At 40.6% G+C, this 26,826-nt stretch overlaps 2 protein-coding genes across 2 annotated transcripts in view; one reads left to right on the forward strand and one right to left on the reverse strand.

Annotated features, from left to right (window-relative positions):
• LOC133578864 (guanine nucleotide-binding protein G(q) subunit alpha) overlaps positions 1-22,380 on the reverse strand; it is a 45,194-nt gene extending 22,814 nt beyond the window's left edge. Inside the window, exon 1 of the mRNA XM_061933374.1 lies at positions 21,569-22,380. Coding sequence (XP_061789358.1) covers positions 21,569-21,704 — 136 coding nt within the window. The 5' untranslated portion in view covers positions 21,705-22,380. The remainder of the gene's footprint in view (positions 1-21,568) is intronic.
• A 129-nt stretch (positions 22,381-22,509) lies between these two features.
• Positions 22,510-26,826, forward strand: part of wdr31 (WD repeat domain 31) — a 37,398-nt gene continuing 33,081 nt past the window's right edge. Inside the window, exon 1 of the mRNA XM_061928163.2 lies at positions 22,510-22,546. Within this exon, the coding sequence (XP_061784147.1) occupies positions 22,525-22,546 (22 nt within the window). The 5' untranslated portion in view covers positions 22,510-22,524. The remainder of the gene's footprint in view (positions 22,547-26,826) is intronic.

Genomic DNA, 26,826 nt, shown 5'->3' on the forward strand with positions numbered 1-26,826 from the left:
GAGAGAATGCGAACGTGTGTGCATGCTCTGCGTGTCGGCGGCCAACATAGCGCGATGCATTCCAGTGTAGATGCTCTGCTACAGTCTGGAACTTTACTTGCAACATATAATTTCAAGCCTATTTTGGCCAAATTAGCCTGCTCAGTGAGGGGAGCAGTCCCACAGAGGAGCCGTTGAGACGAGAATATCCATTTCATCCCTCATTCATATGTATTTCACATGGTTTTATGCATGTAAAACTATTACCGTATTTTTCGGACTATAAGTCGCAGTTTTTTTTCATAGTTTGGCCGGGCTCCAGTGCGATTTATATATGTTTTTTTCCTTCTTTATTATGCATTTTTGGCAGGTGCGACTTATACTCCGGTGCGACTTATACTCCGAAAAATACGGTAATTCTTTATAAAAATGTGTTTTTGTGTTCATAAATTTTGAGTGTCTGGAACGACCCCGAAGGGAATAAGCGGTAGAAAATGGATGGATGGATGGAACAGAATATGTTTTATTTATTAGTAGGGGTGTAACGGTACGTGTATTTGTATTGAACCGTTTCGGTACGAGGGTTCCGGTTCGGTTCGGAGGTGTACCGAACGAGTTTCCACACGGACATATTAAGTAGCGTAACGCACGTTGTGTAAACAATGCACACCGAGGCACAACACACGGCATCCTAGCAGCTAACGGGCTACGATAGACTGACCATACGTCCTCTTTCACCGAACATGTCCTCTTTTGCGGAGCTGTCAGGGTGGAGTTTCTTAAATGCCTCAAATGTCCGGCATTTTGAGTTAGGGTTGCGTGTATTTTCAATGTACGTTCAGGGTTAAGAAGGGGTTGAAAACAAAACAAATTGTGCACAGCAGCAGCATTGGTGAGGGAGGGGCAGAGACAGAGAGAGAGAGAGAGTTATGATAAACACGCATGTGTCGCCAGGTTCTGTTTTTTATCCATAGATTTATCAGATTTAATTTTTTATTATCTATAGCAGGGGTGTCAAAAGTGTGCCCACATTTGCAGCCCACAGATAATGTTTTAAAGGCCCACGGCATATTCTAAAAATACTATTAAAATCAACAAAAACATAACAAAAGTGAAATAAAAAAGCTTAAAGGTTAAATGTAATTTAGAAAAAGTTGCAATTTTTACTAATAAAACAAAGCTGTTTTTTTTTTCTTTCAAACTGTCATTGCTCAAAACATAATATTGAATCAAAATCAATGTTATTATGAATTATTGACCTATCCAAGGTTCCCATTACTTCACATCAAATATCCATCCATCCATCCATTTCCTACCGCTTATTCCCTTTGGGGTCGCGGGGGTCGCTGGAGCCTATCTCAGCTACAATCGGGCGGAAGGCGGTGTACACCCTGGACAAGTCGCCACCTCATTGCAGGGCCAACACAGATAGACAGAGAACATTCACACTCACATTCACACACTAATAATAATATTGAATCAAAATCAATGTTATTATGAATTATTGACCTATCCAAGGTTCCCATTACTTCACATCAAATATTCCACTAAGAAAAATATTTTTAGTGGAAGATTTTGCAAATTCGGTAAATAAATAACCCAAAAATGTATATTTTGTTGTTTTTTTACTGTACCGAAAATGAACCGAACCGTGACCTCTAGGGATGTGCCGAACCGATATTTGGATCGGATCGGCCGCCGATATTTGCAAAAAAATGTGTATCGGCAAGGCATGGGAAAATGCCGATCCAGATCCAGTTAAAAAAAAAACCTCCGCTCCGTATTTTCCAACGCACCGATTTAAATAATACATTCTACTTTTCTCCTGCTCCATAATTTCCATTCCGCATTTTCCAGCACACCTTCAACACATCCACAAGTCTGTGGATTCTGACGCAGTTGCTTTTAGCTGCTGGCATTACACGACAGGCTCTTCTCACTCTTTTCTGTGTCTCCCTCTCACAGACAGCAAGCGCACCTTCTTACACACGTCACATACTGTCACGTCATACGTCACATACTGTCACGTCATACGTCACATACGTATACGTCCTCTCCGAGCAGAGAGGTAGCAGCATGGCTAACGTTAGCTGTGATGCTAGCGCAGCCGTGTGACCAACGTTCTCTCTAAGGTGCGCGCTTGTGCAATTGCGCACTGTTTAAAAGTCCTCTGCGCATAGCATTTATATGCCACGCACAAAATCAAATAAAAAAATAAGCGCATAACAATTTTCGACACACGGACACGACAGAGAAAACAGTTTTCGTCATCATTGTTCAAATATTATAACGTCTGTCGAGACGCTTATCTCCATTCGGTGCCACACGTCCACACCATCAAAATGCCGAGGCAAAAATTTCCACATCAACACCGTATGAAAACATTAGTGATTTTTTTAGTTGTGATTTCCTTCTCTGCATGAAAGTTTAAAAGTAGCATATATTAATGCAGTATGAAGGAGAATGTTTTAATGTAGACATGCAAGCCTTGAAAGAAAATATTGAAAATCAAGACTACATTTCCTGCAAATGGATGCATTTCTACCCTATATTTTAACTTTAGATTTATTCTCATATCAAACTCTTTTGGCTGTCTTTTTGACACTTACATCCGGCGCCCCCCTCCACACCCTGGATTATAAATAATGTAAATAATTCAATGTGATTATCTTGTGTGATGACTGTATTATGATGATAGTATATATCTGATAGTATATATCTGTATCATGAATCAATTTAAGTGGACCCCGACTTAAACAAGTTGAAAAACTTATTCGGGTGTTACCATTTAGTGGTCAATTGTACGGAATATGTACTTCACTGTGCAACCTACTAATAAAAGTCTCAATCAATCAATCAAAACACATAGAATCATCATACTGCTGTGATTATATGCATCAAGTGTTCATTCAAGGCTAAGGCAAAATATCGAGATATATATCGTGTATCGCAATATGGCCTTAAAATATCGCAATATTAAAAAAAGGCCATATCGCCCAGCCCTAGTTTCAATGATGCCATTTCTGTTTTTCATGTATAATTTTGTCTATTTTGTGTTTATCCTTGAATAAACAGGTCAGTTTCTTGTTACCAACCATTGTGTATTATTCAAACTCACCTAATTCAGCTGGCTAGTTGTTATCAAGAGTACTAAAACCCTTTTCAACATGATTCTGACAACTAAGTAGGCTAAATAACTTTAAACTTTAATACATGCTCGGACAAGCCATTATCGGTCAGTATCGGTCAGTATCGGTATCGGATCGGAAGTGCAAAAAGAATATCGGTATCGGATCGGAAGTGCAAAAACCTGGATTGGGACATCCCTAGTGACCTCTAAACCGAGGTACGTACCGAACCGAAATTTTTGTGTACCGTTACACCCCTATTTATTAGGCATTAAGCTGGAAAAGCATCCTGTTAGTTGTTAATAGGCAGTTGAAAGTGCGGCATCAATAGTTAAGAATGGGACACAATATTGATATCTTCTTGCAATACAGTAATGATTAACTAGCACCTCGTATTGACATTTATAGTCACAGTGTAAAAAAATAGGTGGCCGCTATCTCCTGCGGTCTTCCACAACTGCCTATAAGCACACATATAATTATCCTTTACATTCACTTCGATGGCAAGCTGTGGAGGACCCCACCTGCTGTTGCACAATAGTTGATGCCTTTCACCGCGCACCCTAAGAATAGACGTTCTCATTTTTGAAAATACAACTTAGAAGGAGCTGTTTGCCACTTTCTCACCACTGATGTGCCGTCAGGGCCAGCAAGGCCTTCTCTTCTGGCCTAACATAACCAGAAATCATGATCAGAATTAAAGATAAAAGTCATTTTTAATTTACTTTCCCAAAATATCTAAAAGTATTCATATTCTCTTCATGTCATATTATGCTCCTTCCAGTGCTGTTGGTTTTAGGTTATAGTTTGTATCCAATCCATACTTGCCAACCCTCCCGAATTTTCCGGGAGACTCCCGAAATTCAGCGCCTCTCCCGAAAACCTCCCGGGACAAATATTCTCCCGAAAATCTCCCGGTTTTCAGCCGGAGCTGGAAGCCACGCCCCCTCCAGCTCCATGCGGACCTGAGTGAGGACAGCCTTTTTTCATGACGGGAGGACAACAGGGTGACAAGAACTAAATCATCCAGACTAGAGATAAATTGTATTATTATGTTTATCTTACCTAAAAATAAATATATTTATTAATTAAAAATAAATAAACTAAATAAATTTTTACTATATTTTGCTAAAAACATCAAAATTAATTGTATTTTCCTTTGTATTTTTTCCTGACTCCTTATTACATCCAGCCATAGAATTATACATTAAAATAAACATATTTGAAATAATTGATTTTAAATTATCATAATGATTCATTTAAAATGACCATATTTAATTATTAAAATAATTGCTTGTTTATCAACAACTTTAGCATTTTATTCATTACATTTTGAAACTCTCAGAAGCCAAGTTATGTTATATTCCTTAAGATTTATTTATGCAAGTTTGAAGTATCAATTATCCAAACACAGTTTTGTTTGCATATTTTCAGGATGTATATATATATGTATATATATATATATATATATATATATATATATATATATATATATATATATATATATATATATATATATATATATATATATATATATATAAAAAATACTTGACTTGGTGAATTCTAGCTGTCAATATATACTCCTCCCCTCTTAACCACGCCCCGCCCCACCCCCGACCACGGCCCCACCCCCCACCTCCCGAAATCGGAGGTCTCAAGGTTGGCAAGTATGATCCAATCAGAATTCAGCTAACTTATGTTGCCATGCTATACGAAATCTGCCGGGAGCCTTCAGAATCAACAATGCAATGGGGTGTTTATTGTAGCTTCCCGGAAGAGTTAGTGCTGCAAGGGCTTCTGGGTATTTGTTCTGTTGTGTTACGGTGCGGATGTTCTCCCGAAATGTGTTGTCATTCTTGTTTGGTGTGGGTCCACAGTGTGGCGCATATTTGTAACAGTGTTAGAGTTGTTTATACGGCCACCCTCAGTGTGACCTGTATGGCTTTTGACCAAGTATGCATGCATTCGCTTGTGTGTGTGTGGAAAGCCGTAGATATTATGTGACTGGGCCGGCACGCAATGGCAGTGCCTTTAAGGTTTATTGGCGCTCTGTACTTCTCCCTACGTCCGTGTACACAGCGGCGTTTTAAAAAGTCATACATTTTACTTTTTGAAACCGATACCGATCATTTTCGATATTACATTTTAAAGCATTTATCAGCCATCTCTAAATACAATGAATGTTCATTTGGCATCGTCTCCGAAGTATACACGAGCCAGCAGGAAGTTGTTTTTTTTTTGCATTCTCCTTTGTGACTTTGCAACACCACCCTACTCCTGCCCTTCAACACGTGCTTGGGGCGTTCACTCTAAACTTCAATTACGACCATATACTACTTTGTACCAATCAGAAAAGGGGAGTATTACAGTAGAATATTTGCAGCATTGTGAGCTCGACCATGTGACATCTTTACTGCTTCCTCGCACGATTACAACCAAGTCGTGCTGAACTTTGCTCCATCGAAACCTTTCGTGTTGCGCACATAAAACACAGACGGGCCTCGAAATGGTGATGTAATACTTTTGAGACAATGTGCAGATGTTTTCTATTCTGCTGGTCATGGAGCATATTCCAGCTGACTTCGGGCGGAAGGCAGTCACCTGTCAATCATAGGACTGGGACCTCCAAACAATTTGGTCGTCTTTGTTTTGTTTGTGAATTCTGAACACAATTCAACGGCTGTGGTTGGCTTTATAACATGCACCCATAAAGAGAGAATTGTTCTGCATTAAAGCCGATTAGAAGGCAACAATGGCACTATTGTTCATCCATGATTTTCTTGTTTTTTTTACAGTGGAAGTCACTGCAAGTTTGCAGGAGGAGGAATTCATTCCAGTACTATGTACTAACCGGGGTTAGAAGCCTTTCTAAAAAGTCCCCTCTAGAGACCAAATCTCCACATGCCGCTGTCTGAGAGTTATGTGGGTGAAATTCTCTCACGGCCTCCTCGCACACACACTGTATGCCTGCTTCACCACCTTCAACCTTTTTATTCTCCAAGGATCTGAGAAAGGAATGGCAAAAGGATCCAGAAGCGAGAGAGACAGCTGACTGGCACTCACTTGTGTGATCATCACATCTAATGAGCTTCTTGCTTCGCAATTTAATTGGCGACGAGATGACAGCGGTGAGTAAATCACTTGTTTTTGGAAGGAAAATAATTACCGTATTTTTCGGACTATAAGTCGCAGTTTTTTTTCATAGTTTGGCCGGGCTCCAGTGCGACTTATATATGTTTTTTTCCTTTTTTATTATGCATTTTCTGCGGGTGCGACTTATACTCCGGTGCGACTTATACTCCGAAAAATACAGTATATTGAATGACTACCGTATTTGCCGGACTATAAGCCGCTACTTTTTTTCCCCAAAGCTTTGAACTGTGCGGCTTATACAAAGGTGCAGCTAATATATGGATTTTTCTTTGCTAAAGGCTAAATTATGGAATGGATTAAACAAATACATCAGACATGGTACTAAAATAGGGGTGTAACGGTACGTGTATTTGTATTAAATCATTTCGGTACGGGGCTGTACCGAACGAGTTTCCACACGGACATATTAAGTAGCGTAACGCACGTTGTGTAAACAATGCACACCGAGGCACAACACACGGCATGCTAGCAGCTAACGGGCTACGATAGACTGACCATACGTCCTCTTTTCACCGGACATGTCCTGTTTTGCGGAGTTTCTTAAATGCCTTAAATGTCCGGCATTTTGAGTTAGGATTGCGTGTATTTTCAATGTACGTTCAGGGTTAAGAAGGGGTTAAAAACAAAACAAATTGTGCACAGCAGCAGCATTGGTGAGGGAGGGGCAGAGACAGAGAGACAGAGAGAGAGAGAGAGTTACGATAAACGCGCATGCGTCGCCAGGCTCTGCTTTTTATCCATAGATTTATCACATTTAATTTTTTATTATCTATACCAGGGGTGTCAAAAGTGTGCCCACATTTGCAGCCCACAGCTAATGTTTTAAAGGCCCACGGCACATTCTAAAAATACTATTACAATAAACAAAAACATAACAAAAATGAAATAAAAAAGCTTAAAGGTTAAATGTAATTTAGAAAAAGTTGCAATGTTGACTAATAAAACAAAGCTGTTTTTTTTTTCTTTCAAACTGTCATTGCTCAAAACATATTGAATCAAAATGTTATTATGAATTATTGACCTATCCAAGGTTCCCATTACTTCACATCAAATATTCCACTAAGAAAAATAATTTTGGTGGAAGATTTTGCAAATTTGGTAAATAAATAACCCAAAAATGTATATTTTGTGGTTTTCTTACTGCACCGAAAATGAACCGAACCGTGACCTCTAAACCGAGGTACGTACCGAACCAAAATTTTTGTGTACCGTTACACCCTTATACTAAAATGATACCATTGAAGAAACTGTTCAAATGGTTTACAAAGTACAAGGAAGAAGAATCCTGATATACATCTTGAACCTTATTAAAAAAAAAAGAAAATCTTATTCATCTCATAAAAAGGATGAAACAAACCTTTTCTGTTTTGTTTGATCAGCCGTTTTACTGCCGTGTTACACGCACCTTTTGGAAACAATTAAGGTATGTAAATAAACATTTGCTAAATCTTTCTATGTAAATAGCTCATTTCACTATGTACCGGTATGTATATCTGCGGCTTATAGTTCGCTCTAAAATTTTGGAGTGCGGCTTATAGTCCGAAAAATACGGTAATCATTTCTCAAGATAAGTTTAAAAGACTTAATACCAGGCTACTGGACATAGAAGTAGGAAGTTGACGGAAATATAAATGAAAAGGCTGAAAAGCAAGTGAAAAACATGGCATGGTCAATAACCAACAATACAGTGAACCAACAAACCACCACCATCATGCTTAAAACATCAAAGTTCGCAAGACTTCAGCTCAATTTGGTGTGTTTTTGTAATTCTACCACAGAGGACGAGAGTAGGGATGTCCGGCCGATAAATGCTTTAAAATGTAATATCGGAAATTATCGGTATTGGTTTCAAAATGATCAGTATCGGTTTCAAAAAGTAAAATTCATGACTTTTTAAAACGCCGCTGTGTACACGGACGTAGGGAGAAGTACAGAGCACCAATAAACCTTAAAGGCACATCCTTTGCGTGCCGGCCCAATCACATAATATCTACGGCTTTTCACACACACAAGGGAATGCAAACATACTTGGTCAACAGCCATACAGGTCGCACTGAGGGTGGCCGAATAAACAACGTTAACACTGTTACAAATATGCGCCACACTGTGAACCCACACCAAACAAGAATGACAAACACATTTCGGGAGAACATCCGCACCGTAACACAACATAAACACAACAGAACAAATACCCAGAACCCCTTTGCAGCACTAACTCTTCCGGGACGCTACAATATACACACCCGCTAATTTTCTTTCCATAACTTGAGTTGATTTATTTTGGAAAACCTGGTTACATTGTCTAATGCATCCAGCGAGGCATCACAACAAAATGAGGCATAATAATGTGTTAATTCCACGACTGTATATATCGGCATCGGTTGATATCGGAATCTGTAATTAAGAGTTAGACAATATCGGCAAAAAAGCCATTATCGGACATCTCTAGACAAGAGGGATGAAAACAATAGAACCAGAAATATAACTTCTTTAATTTAGTTTTAGAATACAGTTGTTTATTAACTTTTACACTTGTACTGTATGACCCCTAAGTACGTTAAAAAGTTACTTAAACATTGCGTGTAGTAAATACAAGGTTTTATCACGTTGGAAGTTTGAACTTAAAAATTTAAAAAACCCTTTCGCCTGGGAAGTTTTGTGTTCAAATCAGATACATTTGAAAGTAACGTTTTTTTCGGACTATAAGTCGCAGTTTTTTTTTCATAGTTTGGCCGGGGGTGCGACTTACACTCAGGAGCGACTTATGTGTGAAATTATTAACACATTACCGTAAAATATCAAATAATATTATTTATCTCATTCACGTAAGAGACTAGACGTATAAGATTTCATGGGATTTAGCGATTAGGAGTGACAGATTGTTTGGTAAACGTATAGCATGTTCTATATGTTATAGTTATTTGAATGACTCTTACCATAATATGTTACGTTAACATACCAGTTGGTTATTTATGCCTCATATAACGTACACTTATTCAGCCTGTTGTTCACTATTCTTTATTTATTTTAAATTGCCTTTCAAATGTCTATTCTTGGTGTTGGGTTTAAAGGGGAACATTATCACCAGACCTATGTAAGCGTCAATATATACCTTGATGTTGCAGAAAAAAGACCTTTTTTTTTTTAACCGATTTCCGGTAAATGGGTGAATTTTGGCGAATTAAACGCCTTTCTAATATTCGCTCTCGGAGCGATGACGTCACAACGTGACGTCACATCGGGAAGCAATCCGCCATTTTCTCAAACACTGAGTCAAATCAGCTCCGTTATTTTCCGTTTTTTCGACTGTTTTCCGTACCTTGGAGACATCATGCCTCGTCGGTGTGTTGTCGGAGGGTGTAACAACACGAACAGGGACGGATTCAAGTTGCACCAGTGGCCCAAAGATGCGAAAGTGGCAAGAAATTGGACGTTTGTTCCGCACACTTTACCGACGAAAGCTATGCTACGACAGAGATGGCAAGAATGTGTGGATATCCTGCGACACTCAAAGCAGATGCATTTCCAACGATAAAGTCAAAGAAATCTGCCGCCAGACCCCCATTGAATCTGCCGGAGTGTGTGAGCAATTCAGGGACAAAGGCCCTCGGTAGCACGGCAAGCAATGGCGGCAGTTTGTTCCCGCAGACGAGCGAGCTAAACCCCCTGGATGTCTTGGCTCACACCGTCCCTTATGCCACCGAAGATGATCAAGAGAAGAATATCGATCCTAGCTTCCCTGGCCTGCTGACATCAACTCCAAAACTGGACAGATCAGCTTTCAGGAAAAGAGCGCGGATGAGGGTATGTCTACAGAATATATTAATTGATGAAAATTGGGCTGTCTGCACTCTCAAAGTGCATGTTGTTGCCAAATGTATTTCATATGCTGTAAACCTAGTTCATAGTTGTTAGTTTCCTTTAATGCCAAACAAACACATACCAATCGTTGGTTAGAAGGCGATCGCCGAATTCGTCCTCGCTTTCGTCGGTTTCGCTTGCATACGGTTCAAACCGATATGGCTCAATAGCTTCAATTTCCCCCAAAAATGCGACTTATACTCCAGTGTGACTTATATATGTTTTTCCCCTTCTTTATTATGCATTTTCGGCCGGTGCGACTTATACTCCGGAGCGACTTATACTCCGAAAAATACGGTAAACATTGGGTGTAGTAAATAAAAAGGTGTTATCACGTTGGGAGTTTGAACTTAAAAATTTCAAAAACACTTTCGTCTGAGAAGTTTTGTGTTGAAATCAGATACATTTGAAAGTAGGCCTGGCCGATGTATTGTCCCAGAAATGATTGCCGTTAAACAACATTATTGTTAGCATAATCTTCAGACTCGAATAAGCACTTACAATTTGAAATTGGAAGGTCAATTACTTATTTAAGATCATTATAAGTTAAAAAAAAAGTAATATATTCTAAATCTTAAAAATTGCGCTTCGACAAATATTAAACATCTTTAAGTGCAGTTTTCCCCCAGTTGGAAAAACTATGTGACTCATTGAAAAGACGATTCACTTAGTTAATTAGGGCCCGCATGGCCCATTGCAAAAGGACTCCCGAAGGGAGTCCTTATGCAATGGGACATAAGGACCTATTGAATTTGTAAGGTTTTATTCTTTATTATTATTATTCTTCCGCAACTTTGCGCTGTAATTTGACCCCCTTAACATACTTCAAAACTCACCAAATTTTACACACACATCAGTAATATACGGCAAAACTTTTTATCAAAAAACCAAACCTCAAAACTCAAAATTGCGCTCTAGCGCCTCCTACGAAAAAAAAAAACTAGACTGCCTGTAACTCCCACTAGGAAGGTCGGAGAGACATGAAACAAAAACCTTTATGTAGGTGTGACTTAGACCTAGATTTCATAATAGTATATTCTCGGGCAAAAATCAACAGGAAGTTGGCAATTCCCCCTTCAAGACAAAAAAGTACTAAAAACAGTAATGTTTGCCTCTTTGAGCTGTATTTTGACCCCCTTAACATGCTTCAAAACTCACCAAACTGAACGCACACATCAGGACTGGCAAACATTGCGATCTAAAAAAAAAAACTAACCCCAAATCTCAAAATTGCGCTCTACTGCAATTTTTTAATAAAACGCAAAAAAAACTGCTCCTCGGAAGAAAAAAATGACAAAACTGCCTGTAACTCCCACTGGGAAGGTCGGAGAGACATGAAACTCACTTAGACCTACATTTCATAAATTGACAATCCCCAGCAAAAATCAACAGGAAGTTTGCTATTCCCCCTTCAAAACAAATTTTTTGGAAAAACCGGTCACCTTCCTTCAAAAACTATCTCCTCTGAGCGCGTTTGTCGTTTTGCCTTCAAACTAACACAGGAGAGAGATTGAACCCTTGTGATTACAATGACAGAAGTGCTTTTTTTCTAACTGCTCCGGTTTTGATTTTATGACCCTTCAAAGACCCGCTGCGCTGATGCTGCTGCGCTGCTGTTTTTTTAAGATGGCTGCTTAAAAGCAGGAAGCACCAACGTGCCCACACAATGCAGACAAGGTAGGTACACTAGACAAAAGTCTTAGGACACTTCAGACTAAAAGTAGACAAAAGTATTGGGACACTTATGACTATCACTGGACAAAAGTATTGGGACATTTAGGACTAGCACCTGCCAAATACGCGGGCCCGACCAATGCTGCTTGCAGCTTTAATTTATTTCTGCTATTGAACATACTCGGGTGCTGAGAGGGATGCAGAGTGAACAAACTTGCAGCCTCCTTTTGAAACGACAGACCAAAAAAAAAAACACACACACGGACATGGTAATTTATTGATGACAGCAAAGTTATACTTTGAAATCATTCTATTTATTTGATCAGCTAAGGCCTATTTGATCACATAACCGATTGTGTTCTTGTGAGGTTTCACTCCAGTCCCGGAGAGTAAATGCATCACTCCTCGCTTAGCGGCAAGCGTTAAGAGTGAACGAAGAAAGAATTGTACGTGATAAATGATAACCTTTTACGTAATGTTCCACTCCAGACCTGCGAGTGGCGATGTTGCACATTACAAAGTGATTAGAAGCTGCCAAAGCATTGAAGGGAGAGTACAGGTCTTCTGCAGTGGCTGAGCATATTTAGATCTGGATACTTTTTGCAATACCCAAAACAGACAATTTGTCAATAACTGAATGAGGTTGCCATCTACAGAATACATACTTGCCAACCCTCCCGGATTTTCCGGGAGACTCCCGAAATTCAGCGCCTCTCCCGAAAACCTCCCGGGACAAATTTTCTCCCGAAAATCTCCCGAAATTCAGGCGGAGCTGGAGGCCACGCCCCCTCCAGCTTCATGCGGACCTGAGTGACGTGTTGACAGCCTGTTCACACGTCCGCTTTCCCACAATATAAACAGCTAATGATGGAGGGCGAGTTCTTGGTTTCTTATGTGGGTTTATTGTTAGGCAGTTTCATTAACGTCCTCCCAACGCGGTAACAACACACAACAACAGCAGTCAAGTTTTCGTCTACCGTAAAGCAGTTCGTCTGCCGTAAACAGCAATGTTGTGACACTTTTAAACAGGACAATACTGCCATCTACTGTACATGCATATGTGACCCACCCATAATGTGTCACATTTTTGTGTTGATTTATTTATTTTATTTTGTGGTTTGAATTCGTTTTTGGAGCTGTCATTACACATTTATCAGTATTCACATTGGTCAGTAGGGGGCAGTAGGGCGTTTCTTCCCAATTGAATGCTATCACCTGCAGACCGGAAGTGTCTTGTCATTCTGATGAGCGCGACCAGTCTGTGAACAATTGAAATGTCCTGTGTGCTTTTTCCTCCTGTATAACAGGTTAGTTTTGGTGAATCAACTCACTGAATAATATCCATGTGATCTTTATAAGTTTAAGTACACATTCTGATGGTGGAGCCTAACTCTAAAGTGTTTGTGAGTTGTAGTTTGTATTTGTGAATTAATCCAGTGCACAGCTGCAGTAATCAATACAAAAAGGCGACGTGAGTGCGCAATGTTTATATAGGAACTTCTGATCCTAATTCAGACTCCCAAATTAGAGCTCCCGTTTTCTTATTGATTTTAAAATGTATATTTGTATAATGTGTGTGTTATGAAATAGTGACAGAGAATAAAACAAGGATGGACAAGTCAACCCTTAACTCAACAATGAGTAGATGAGTGTTGTGTGTGTATATGTGTAAATAAATGAACACTGAAATTCAAGTATTTATATATATATATATATATATATATATATATATATATATATATATATATATATATATATATATATATATATATATATGTGTAATAAAATAGATAGATATATATATATAGCTAGAATTCACTGAAAGTCAAGTATTTCTTATATATATATATATATCTTAACCACGCCCCCCGCCCCACCCCCGACCACGCCTCCCACCCCCCCATCCTGAAATCGGAGGTCTCAAGGTTGGCAAGTATGACAGAATACAACCTCTAGATCAGGGGTGTCAAACTCATTTTAGATCGGGGGGCACATGGAGAAAAATCTACTCCCAAGTGGGCCGGACTGGTAAAATCACGGCACGATAACTTAAAAATAAAGACAACTTTAGATTGTTTTCTGTGTTTAAAAATAGAACAAGCACATTCTGAAAATGTACAAATCATAATGTTTTTTCTTTACACTTACTTGTTGCAATTAATAGTATTCTATCTTTATTTGTCGTTATTTATATTTTCTGAATAACTTATGTTCATCAGTCAACTCATTGGTGTTCATTTTCAATCAATCAAGATTAAAAAAATTATATTAAAATCAAATTACAAGATGTTATTTATGTAGTTTGATCATTTTCCTCGACTGATGCAATAACATCATGTGGTTTGTTTTGTACATATGTAGCATCATCTACAAAGATACAAAGAATTGCCATTGCGGGACATCCAGCGGACCCATTTAAAAGAGCAGTTTCTTTCATTCAAAAAAATTGCGGCTCATTTTCATTCTTTGCAAACTATTATCGGCCAATAAATGCTTTAAAATGTAATATCGGAAATTATCGGTATCGTTTTTTTTTATTTAAGTATCTTTTTTTTTTTTTTTTTTAAATCAACATAAAAAACACAAGATACACTTACAATTAGTGCACCACCCCAAAAAAACTCCCTCCCCCATTTACACTCATTCACACAAAAGGGTTGTTTCTTTCTGTTATTAATATTGTGGTTCCTACATTATGTATCAATATATATCAATACAGTCTGCAAGGGATACAGTCCGTAAGCACACATGATTGTGCGTGCTGCTGCTCCACTAATAGTACTAACCTTTAACAGTTAATTTGACTCATTTTCATTAATTACTAGTTTCTATGTACCGGTAACTGTTTTTAAATTGTTTTACTTTCTTTTTTATTCAAGAATTTTTTTTAAATTTATTTATCTTATTTTATTTTATTAATATTTTAAAAAAGAACCTTATCTTCACCATACCTGGTTGTCCAAATCAGGCATAATAATGTGTTAATTCCACGACTGTATATATCAGTATCGGTTGATATCGGTATCGGTAATTAAAGAGTTGGGCAATATCGGAATATCATATATCGGCAAAAAGCCATTATCGGACATCCCTATTGCAAACTCATCCCGCGGGCCGGATGTTTGACACCCCTGCTCTAGATAAATGATCACTTATATTCTGCATTGGGTTTAATTACAAGTAGAGATGTCCGATAACATCGGACTGCCAATATTATCGGCCGATAAATGCTTTAAAATGTAATATCGGAAATTATCGGTATCAAAATTATTGGTGTCAATTTCAAAAAGTAAAATGCAGGACTTTTTAAAACGCCGCTGTGTATACGGACGTAGGGAGAAGTACAGAGCGCCAATAAACCTTAAACACACTTCCTTTGCGTGTCGGCCCAATCACATAATATCTACGGCTTTTCACACACACACTTACAAGTGGATGCAAGGCATACTTGATCAACACCCATACAGGTCACACTGGAGGGTGGCCGTATAAACAACTTAAACACTGTTACAAATATGCGCCACACTGTGAACCCACACCAAACAAGAATGACAAACACATTTCGGGAGAACATCCGCACCGTAACACAACATAAACACAATAGAACAAATACCCAGAACCCCTTCCAGCACTAACTCTTCCGGGACGCTACAATATACACCCCCCGCTACCCCCCCATCCTCCCCCTCCACCTCAACCTCCTCATGTCCCAAATTCCTAGCTGCTGTTTTGAGGCATGTTAAAAAAAATAATGCACTTTGTGACTTCAATAATAAATATGGCAGTGCCATGTTGGCATTTTTTTCCATAACTTGAGTTGATTTATTTTGGAAAACTTTGTTACATTGTTTAATGCATCGAGCGGGGCATCACAACAAAATTAGGCATAATAATGTGTTGATTCCAAGACTGTATATATCGGTATCTGTTGATATCGGAATCGGTAATTAAGAGTGGGACAATATCGGAATATCGGCAAAAAAGCCATTATCGGACATCTCTAATTACAAGTGTTTATCAATATGCATTTAAGATTTTTCTACACACTGACACCTGTGATTTTGTCTAATCCAGGGGTGTCAAACGTACGGCCCACGGGCCGAATCAGGCCCGCGAACATATTTTTTATCCGGCCTGCGGGATAAGTTTGCTTAATATAAAAACGAGTCGGAATTTTTTGAATGAAAGAAACCGCTGTTCTGAATGTGTTCACGAGATGTGGCAATAGCAATTCTTTGTATCTTCGTAGATTATGTTACATCTAGCCATTTTCTACAGCTTGTCCCTTTTGGGGTCGCTGGAGCCTATCTCAGCTACATTCGGGCGGTAGGCGGGTTACACCCTGGACAAGTCGCCACCTCATCGCAGGGCCATGATGCTACATATGTACAAAATAAACCACATGATGTTAGTGCACCAGTCGAGGAAAATGAGCAAACTCCATAAATAACATCCTGTAATTAGATTTTGATATTATTTTTTTATCTTGATAGTTTGAAAACTACCATTATCACATAATTTATTCAGAAAATATAAATAACGACAAATAAAGATAGAATACTATTAACCGCAACATGTACACTGCAAAAACTGAAATCTAAGTAAGTAAAAAATATCTCAAATAAGGGTGATATTTGCTTATTTTCTGTCTGATAAGATCATTCTTCTCACTAAGCAGATTTTATGTTAGAGTCTTTTACTTGTTTTAAGGGTTTTGGTCCTAAATGATCTCAGTAAGATATTACAGCTTGTTGCTGAGATTTGATGACCTATATTGAGTAAAACATGCTTGAATTAGAATATCAACTGTTGCAAGTATAAAACTACTTTTTTAAAGTAATAATTTCTTACTTCAAGCATGAAAAAAAAAATCATGATGCCGAGCGCATATCATTATGTCAAGATAATGGCACCAGCATTTACTTAATTTAAGAATATTTTTTAACATATTGAGCAAAAAGGTCTTCTTTTTTTCTACCAAGAAAAGTGCACTTGTTATTAGTGAGAATATACTTATTTTAAGGTATTTTTTGATTCATTGAGGTTAGCTAATTTTACTTGTTTTGGAAAGTCTTGACAAGCCGAATTTTCTTATTCTATTGGCAGATAATTTTTCTTACTTAAAATAAAATACCCCTAATTTTTATATATTTTTTCTTGTTTTTGAACACTGACTTTTTGTAGTGTAAGTGTAAAAAAACAAAACAACAACATTATGATTTGTACATTTTCAGAATGTGCTTGTTCTATTTTTTAACAAAGAAAACAATATGAAGTTGTCTTTATTTTTAAGTTATCGTCCCGTGATTTTACCAGTCCGGCCCACTTGGGAGTAGATTTTTCTCCATGTGGCCCCCGATTTAGAACAGACCTGGGCAAATTAATGCCCGGGGGCCACATGCGGCCTGTTAAGCTTTTCAATCTGGCCCGCCAGACATTCCCAATTAATTTTTTTTACATCTTTAAGATGGAAAGTGTATCTGCCATTATGATGTGCAGTGATGTTTTATAATGACCACAAGTCTTCAACTATACAAAGTATTTCAATGGTTGGAATCTGCATGATATACTAGTTACTATGGTAATATAATTAGTTACTATAGTCATCTAATTAGTTACTAAGGTCATCTAATTAGTTGAAATGCGGGTCAGGGACAGACGCGGAAGGAGATTTCTTACAACAAAGTTCTAAAGCTTAGTGAAGTGAAGTGAATTCTATTTATATAGCGCTTTTTCTCTAGTGACTCAAAGCGCTTTACATAGTGAAACCCAATATCTAAGTTACATTTAAACCAGTGTGGGTGGCACTGGGAGCAGGTGGGTAAAGTGTCTAGGGCAAGACACTTTACCCACCTGCTCATATTTCAGATTGTAGGTGGGGGTTTTTTCTTTTACCCTTCGCGTTTATATTGTGGTTGCATTTCGCTTGATTGTAAAATATGTGGATGGAGAGGGGGTGTGACGTTCATATGTTGTCAATATTCAGTGTTTTATCCTTCATAGTTAATATTGTAAATCCCACATTCTTTATCGTCATGTACATTCTGGGTGTCTCATTCAGTAAAACATTTTTTAAATGCCATTACGTTTTTTCAGGCGGTCTGTCATAACGTTTTTAGCATTCAGAGATTATTGTGAGGTTTTGTATTAATATTAATGTTCCTAATCTGCCATCAATGTGTGAATGTGTGTGTGTGAATGTGGAAATAGTGTCAAAGCGCTTTGAGTTCCTTAAAAAGGTAGAAAAGCGCTATACAAGTACAACCCATTTACCATTCCTAAAATTCTGATATACCGGCGCCCAGACACATTTTTTTCCCTAAATTTGGCCCCCAGTGTCAAAATAATTGCCCAGACCTGATCTAGAATGACTTTGACACCCCTGGTCTAATCATTACCAGGAGCTGCCTGCACCACAGTAGCAGACTTTGGCCCAGACACTGGACTCCCGCAAGCCTGAGTGCACAGGTTGCTGTCAGCCAAACCTGCACAATCCAAAATCCTCAGTGTTGCATTAAAAGCATTGCGTTTTCTCCACACTATAACACTTTCTAGTAGGGGTGTGGGGAAAAAATCGATTCGAATTCGAATCGCGATTCTCACGTTGTGCGATTCAGAATCGATTCTCTTTTTTTTTTTTATCAATTTTTTTTTTTTTTTTTTTAATTAATCAATCCAACAAAACAATACACAGCAATACCATAACAATGCAATCCAATTCCAAAAGCAAACCCGACCCAGCAACACTCAGAACTGCAATAAACAGAGCAATTGAGAGGAGACACAAACATGACACAGAACAAAAGTAGTGAAACAAAAATGAATATTATCAACAACCGTATCAATATTAGTTACAATTTCAACAAAGCAGTGATTAAAAATCCCTCATTGACATTATCATTAGACCTTTATAAAAATGATCTATAGCAGGGATGCTCACACTTTTTCTGCAGGCGAGCTACTTTTCAATTGATCAAGTCGTGGGGATCTACCTCATTCATATATATAATTTATATTTACTTAATTATGAAATATACATTTTTGTTAAGTTAAAGGTGTTTAATGATAATGCAAGTATGTTTAACACATATAGTTAATATTGTTAAAAAATTAAAGGTGTTTAATGATAATAAAAGTATGTTTAATACATATAGTTAATATTGTTAACAAGTTAAAGGTGTTTAAAGATAATGCAAGCATGTTTAACACATATAGTTAATATTGTTAACAAGTTAAAGGTGTTTAAAGATAATACAAGCATGTTTAACACATATAGTTAATATTGGGAATTAGTTAAAGGTGTTTAAAGATAATACAAGCATGTTTGACACATATAGTTAATATTATTAACAACTTAAAAGGTGGTTAAAGATAATACAAGCATGTTTAACACATATGGTTAATATTGTTAACAACTTACAAGTGTTTAAAGATAATACAAGCATGTTTAACACATATAGATTCCTTTCTTTCATGAAGACAAGAATATAAGTTGGTGTATTACCTGATTCTGATGACTTGCATTGATTGGAATCAGACAGTGGTGTGGATAACGTCCGCATTTTCGAATGGAAGAGAAAAAAAGTCCTCCTTTCTGTCCAATACCACATGAAAATGGTTGGTTTTTGACATCTTATTTGTCCAGCTTCCGTACTCCTTTGTATACACTTTACAAGAAATACATTGTCGGCAAACTCCGTAGCTTGCTAGCTTGTGCACGCCGGCTTCCTGAGACTCTTATTTTGTTAGTGCAACTGTGCAGTCGGTCTTTGGAGTCTTGACGACAGCTACGGCGCCAGAGTCTGTTGAAATAAAGTGTTTCTCGCCTTCCAGTCGGTAATTTTATTGAGCTGGCAGCAGCCGGCGTCATCTCAGAAGACCCTCGGGTGCCGTGAATGTCAATCAAGTGACGAAAGTGACGTCATAGTGAAGATTTATGACCGCTCATTTTTAGGACTATTTTTTTTAATGCCTGGCTGGTGATCGACTGACACACCCTCCGCGATCGACCGATAGCTCGCGATCGACGTAATGAGCACAGTGGCTTACACTTGCATCGCATCTCATAAGCTTGACAACACACTGTCCAATATTTTCACAAAGTCATATTTTTGGTTCATTTAAAAGTTAACTGTGGACCAGCTCTATACTCTCGGCAGGGTCCTTGAGGGTGCATGGGAGTTTGCCCTACCAGTCTACATGTGTTTTGTGGACTTGGAGAAGGCATTCGACCGTGTCCCTCGGGAAGTCCTGTGGGGAGTGCTCAGAGAGTATGGGGTATCGGACTGTCTGATTGTGGCAGTCCGCTCCCTGTATGCTCAGTGCCAGAGCTTGGTCCGCATTGCCGGCAGTAAGTCGGACACGTTTCCAGTGAGGGTTGGACTCTGCCAAGGCTGCCCTTTGTCACCGATTCTGTTCATAACCTTTATGGACAGAATTTCTAGGCGCAGTCAAGGCATTGAGGGGATCTGGTTTGGTGGCTGCAGGATTAGGTCTCTGCTTTTTGCAGATGATGTGGTCCTGATGGCTTCATCTGGCCAGGATCTTCAGCTCTCACTGGATCGGTTCGCAGCTGAGTGTGAAGCGACTGGGATGAGAATCAGCACATCCAAGTCCGAGTCCATGGTTCTCGCCCGGAAAAGGGTGGAGTGCCATCTCCGGGTTGGGGAGGGGATCTTGCCCCAAGTGGAGGAGTTCAAGTACCTCGGAGTCTTGTTCACGAGTGAGGGAAGAGTGGATCGTGAGATCGACAGGCGGATCGGTGCGGCGTCTTCAGTAATGCGGACGCTGTATCGATCCGTTGTGGTGAAGAAGGAACTGAGCCGGAAGGCAAAGCTCTCAATTTACCGGTCGATCTACGTTCCCATCCTCACCTATGGTCATGAGCTTTGGGTTATGACCGAAAGGACAAGATCACGGGTACAAGCGGCCGAAATGAGTTTCCTCCGCCGGGTGGCGGGGCTCTCCCTTAGAGATAGGGTGAGAAGCTCTGCCATCCGGGGGGAGCTCAAAGTAAAGCCGCTGCTCCTCCACATCGAGAGGAGCCAGATGAGGTGGTTCGGGCATCTGGTCAGGATGCCACCCGAACGCCTCCCTAGGGAGGTGTTTAGGGCACGTCCGACCGGTAGGAGGCCGCGGGGAAGACCCAGGACACGTTGGGAAGACTATGTCTCCCGGCTGGCCTGGGAACGCCTCGGGGTCCCACAGGAAGAGCTGGACGAAGTGGCTGGGGAGAGGGAAGTCTGGGCTTCCCTGCTTAGGCTGCTGCCCCCGCGACCCGACCTCGGATAAGCGGAAGAAGATGGATGGATGGATTAAAAGTTAAAACAAATGTACATTATTGCAATCAGTTGATAAAACATTGTCCTTTACAATTCTAAAAGCTTTTTACAAAGATCTACTACTCTACTTGCATGTCAGCAGACTGGGGTAGATCCTGCTGAAATCCTATGTATTGAATGAATAGAGAATCGCTTTGAATCGGAAAAATATCGGTTTTGAATCGAGAATCGTGTTGAATTGGGGGGAAAAAAATCGATTTTGAATAAAATCGTGACCCCAAGAATCGAATCGTGGGACACTCACTTTCTAGTTTAGCAGGCAACACAAATCTGACTATCTGTGCACTGGATTAAATACAAACAAACAAAAAACACCCACGCAGCTTGACACAGGTGGCAGACCCATTGATAAACAAAACCCCTGCAAAAAAAAAACCTCACATGTAGCTGGAATTATTCACTTTGCACCCACCACCACCAAGCTGAGCTTACCGAGCAGCAACAGTTTGAGCTCCCGCCTCGCGTCCCTCTTGTCCCGGCGGAGCTGCCTCTCGATCTCGTCGTTGATCCTCCGGGCTTCTTTCGCCTCCTCGCTGAGGCAACACGCCATAATAGACTCCAAAGTCATACTTTCACGCTTTTTAAAAAAAAAAAAAAAAAAAAATCCTTTTTGGCGTTATTTCCACCCGACTCCCGGGAGGCTTGGAAGATCAAGGAGGGGGGAAAAAGTCCTCACGCAGCGGCCTGGTCGCTGGTCAAATGACGGCCTGTAGACGACGAGTTACCGGAGGTGGAGAAGGGAAACAAATCAGATCGAACCTTCTTTCTCCTTCCACCTCCTCTTATCGCTGCTATAGTAGCCGTCTGTGGGCGATCAACACATCCGTTGAAGACACGTCCTGAGTGGGCTCTCGTTAAGCATCGCCATCCGCGCTACGGACCACTATTCCCCGGTTCCAATGTTGCAAAACTCTCACCTGCGTGAATATAACCACAGTGGGGTCTAATTTCCCTTCCTGGTCCCCTTCTTTCCCCGGTGGCTCCACTCCCGGGCGTGGTAAGGCAAAAATATGGCGGACTTTCACGCCAATCCGATAGGCAAAAAAAAAAAAAAAAAAGGGATACGAGCACAGTTATCTCGTCTCCGCGCTATGTTCTCACCAAAACAGCATAAAACGTCGCGGGAACTCGTGTCAGTGGGTTGCAGCGGGTAGATGCCTCCATGGCTCCGAAGACTGGCGTGTTTGGGTGGCGCAGACAATCTGGTCCTTTTCCCCTCTCAATTGTTTTCATGTGTTTTTTTTTTATGACAGAGGCCATCCACTCCTCCGCTGGCTGCGTGACGTCACCCCCCATCCAGCAGGGGGGCGTGGCGTGAGTCAAGGGTTTGATTTGGACAACCCCCCCCCCCCCCTCCTCGTCCTCCTCCTCCACATTCTAAAATGTGAATGGACAAGAGGAACCAGCAAGGTGGGTGGTGGTGCACATAAAGTATGCACAATGACACTATAGTAGGGACACTTTCATTCCATTTCCACGTTAACTCCAACAGAGGTGGGTAGTAACGCGCTACATTTACTCCGTTACATCTACTTGAGTAACTTTTGGGATAAATTGTACTTCTAAGAGTAGTTTTAATGCAACATACTTTTACTTTTACTTAAGTATATTTATAGAGAAGGAACGCTACTTTTACTCCGCTACTTTTATCTACATTCAGCTCGCTACTCGCTACTAATTTTTATCGATCTGTTAATGCACGCTTTGTTTGTTTTGGTCTGTCAGACAGACCTTCAAAGTGCCTGCCTTACTGGTGACGTATCACTTCGTTCCACCAATCAGATGCAGTCACGGGTGACGTTGGACCAATCAAACAGAGCCAGGTGGTCACATGACCTGACTTAAACAAGTTGAAAAACGTATTGGGGTGTTACCATTTAGTGGTCAATTGTACGGAATGTGTACTGTTCTGTGCAATCTAATAATAACAGTTCCAATCAATCAATCAAAAGTGTGAAGGAAAAAAGATACTTTTTTATTTCAACCGTACATCCTGTCAAAAGCCTAAAGACATCTCCGCACATGAGGACGTTCCTGTCTTCACAATAAAAGTGCCGCTCCATCGCGCCTGCGCTTTCAAAACAAGAGTCTCTGAAAGCCAGCGCAAACAAGCTAGCAAGCTACGGAGTTTGACGCCAATATATTTATTGTAAAGTATATAAAAACGAATATGGAAGCTGGACACTTTCATGTGGTATTAGACAGAAAGGAGGAACTTTTCTTCTCCTCCATTTGAAAACGTGGACGTTTGTCATCCCTGCTGTCTGATTACAATCAACGCAAGTCATCAGAATCAGGTAATACACCAACTTATATTCTAGTCTTCATGAAAGAAAGGAATCTATATGTGTTAAACATGCATGTATATTCATTAAAACACCTTTAACATGTAAACAAAAACAGCAAAATAAATACATATAAATGATATACTGTATATATCAATGTATATGTATCTATGTATATATATATATATATATATATATATATATATACAGTATATACAGTATATATATATGTATATATATATATATATATATATATATATATATATATATATATATATATATATATATATATATATGATATGAGTGTGTATGTTACTCATCAGTTACTCAGTACTTGAGTAGTTTTTTCACAACATACTTTTTACTTTTACTCAAGTAAATATTTGGGTGACTACTCCTTACTTTTACTTGAGTAATAAATCTCTAAAGTAACAGTACTCTTACTTGAGTACAATTTCTGGCTACTCTACCCACCTCTGAACTCCAACATGCATATATTAACTATTAAAGTTTGATCATATTACGCCTATACTGACTCACCTGCACTGGCTTCCTGTGCACTTAAAGGGGAACATTATCACAATTTCAGAAGGGTTAAAACCATTAAAAATCAGTTCCCAGTGGCTTGTTATATTTTTCGAAGTTTTTTTCAAAATTTTACCCATCCATTCATCTTCTTCCGCTTATCCGAGGTCGGGTCGCGGGGGCAGCAGCCTAAGCAGGGAAGCCCAGACTTCCCTCTCCCCAGCCACTTCGTCCAGCTCTTCCTGTGGGACCCCGAGGCGTTCCCAGGCCAGCCGGGAGACATAGTCTTCCCAACGTGTCCTGGGTCTTCCCCGCGGCCTCCTACCGGTCGGACGTGCCCTAAACACCTCCCTAGGGAGGCGTTCGGGTGGCATCCTGACCAGATGCCCGAACCACCTCATCTGGCTCCTCTCGATGTGGAGGAGCAGCGGCTTTACTTTGAGCTCCCCCCGGATGGCAGAGCTTCTCACCCTATCTCTAAGGGAGAGCCCCGCCACCCGGCGGAGGAAACTCATTTCGGCCGCTTGTACCCGTGATCTTGTCCTTTCGGTCATAACCCAAAGCTCATGACCATAGGTGAGGATGGGAACGTAGATCGACCGCTAAATTGAGAGCTTTGCCTTCCGGCTCAGCTCCTTCTTCACCACAACGGATCGATACAGCGTCCGCATTACTGAAGACGCCGCACCGATCCGCCTGTCGATCTCACGATCCACTCTTCCCTCACTCGTGAACAAGACTCCGAGGTACTTGAACTCCTCCACTTGGGGCAAGATCTCCTCCCCAACCAGGAGATGGCACTCCACCCTTTTCCGGGCGAGAACCATGGACTCGGACTTGGAGGTGCTGATTCTCATCCCAGTTGCTTCACACTCGGCTGCGAACCGATCCAGTGAGAGCTGAAGATCCTGGCCAGATGAAGCCATCAGGACCACATCATCTGCAAAAAGCAGAGACCTAATCCTGCAGCCACCAAACCAGATCCCCTCAACGCCTTGACTGCGCCTAGAAATTCTGTCCATAAAAGTTATGAACAGAATCGGTGACAAAGGGCAGCCTTGGCGGAGTCCAACCCTCACTGGAAACGTGTCCGACTTACTGCCGGCAATGCGGACCAAGCTCTAAAATTTTACCCATCACGCAATATCCCTTAAAAAAGCTTCAAAGTGCCTGATTTTAACCACACGTCCATTTTCCTGTGACGTCACATAGTGATGCCAACACAAACAACCATGGCGGAAAGAACAGCAAGCTATAGCGACATTAGCTCGGATTCAGACTCGGATTTCAGCGGCTTTAGCGATTCAACAGATTATCAATCAATCAATCAATGTTTATTTATATAGCCCTAAATCACAAGTGTCTCAAAGGGCTGCACAAGCCACAACGACATCCTCGGTACAAAGCCCACATGAGGGCAAGGAAAAACTCACCCCAGTGGGACGTCGATGTGAATGACTATGAGAAACCTTGGAGAGGACCACATATGTGGGTAACCCCCCCCCCTCTAGGGGAGACCGAAAGCAATGGATGTCGAGTGGGTCTGACATAATATTGTGAGAGTCCAGTCCATAGTGGATCCAACATAATAGTAAGAGTCCAGTCCATAGTGGGGCCAGCAGGACACCATCCCGAGCGGAGACGGGTCAGCAGCGCAGAGATGTTCCCAGCCGATGCACAGGCGAGCGGTCCACCCCGGGTCCCGACTCTGGACAGCCAGCACTTCATCCATGGCCACCGGACCTGTGCCCCCCCCCCTCCACAAGGAAAAGGGGAGCAGAGGAGAAAAGAAAAGAAACGGCAGATCAACTGGTCTAACAGGGGGGCTATTTAAAGGCTAGAGTATACAAATGAGTTTTAAGATGGGACTTAAATGCTTCTACTGAGGTAGCATCTCTAATTGTTACCGGGAGGGCATTCCATAGTACTGGAGCCCGAATAGAAAACGCTCTATAGCCCGCAGACTTTTTTTGGGCTCTGGGAATCAGATTACGCATGTATTGAAACGGATGGTTGTAGTGTGGAGGCAGGTAGCGAAAACGAAATTGAAGAAGAAACTGAAGCTATTGAGCCATATCGGTTTGAACCGTATGCAAGCGAAACCGACGAAAACGACACGACAGCCAGCGACACGGGAGAAAGCGAGGACGAATTCGGCGATCGCCTTCTAACCAATGATTGGTATGTGTTTGTTTGGCATTAAAGGAAACTAACAACTATGAACTAGGTTTACAGCATATGAAATACATTTGGCAACAACATGCACTTTGAGAGTGCAGACAGCCCAGTTTTCATCAATTAATATATTCTGTAGACATACCCTCATCCGCGCTCTTTTCCTGAAAGCTGATCTGTCCAGTTTTGGAGTTGATGTCAGCAGGCCAGGGAAGCTAGGGTCGATATTCTTCTCTTGATCATCTTCGGTGGCATAAGGGACGGTGTGAGCCAAGACATCCAGGGGGTTTAGCTCGCTCGTCTGCGGGAACAAACTGCCGCCATTGCTTGCCGTGCTACCGAGGTCCTTTGTCCCTGAATTGCTCACACACTCCGGCAGATTCAATGGGGGTCTGGCGGCAGATTTCTTTGACTTTATTGTTGGAAATGCATCTGCTTTGAGTGTCGCAGGATATCCACACATTCTTGCCATCTCTGTCGTAGCATAGCTTTCGTCGGTAAAGTGTGCGGAACAAACGTCCAATTTCTTGCCACTTTCGCATCTTTGGGCCACTGGTGCAACTTGAATCCGCCCTGTTCGTGTTGTTACACCCTCCGACAACACACCGACGAGGCATGATGTCTCCAAGGTACGGAAAACAGTCGAAAAAACGGAAAATAACAGAGCTGATTTGACTCGGTGTTTGAGAAAATGGCGGATTGCTT

The sequence above is a fragment of the Nerophis lumbriciformis genome, linkage group LG03, assembly GCF_033978685.3.
Source record: "Nerophis lumbriciformis linkage group LG03, RoL_Nlum_v2.1, whole genome shotgun sequence".
Classification (NCBI taxonomy): domain Eukaryota; kingdom Metazoa; phylum Chordata; class Actinopteri; order Syngnathiformes; family Syngnathidae; genus Nerophis; species Nerophis lumbriciformis.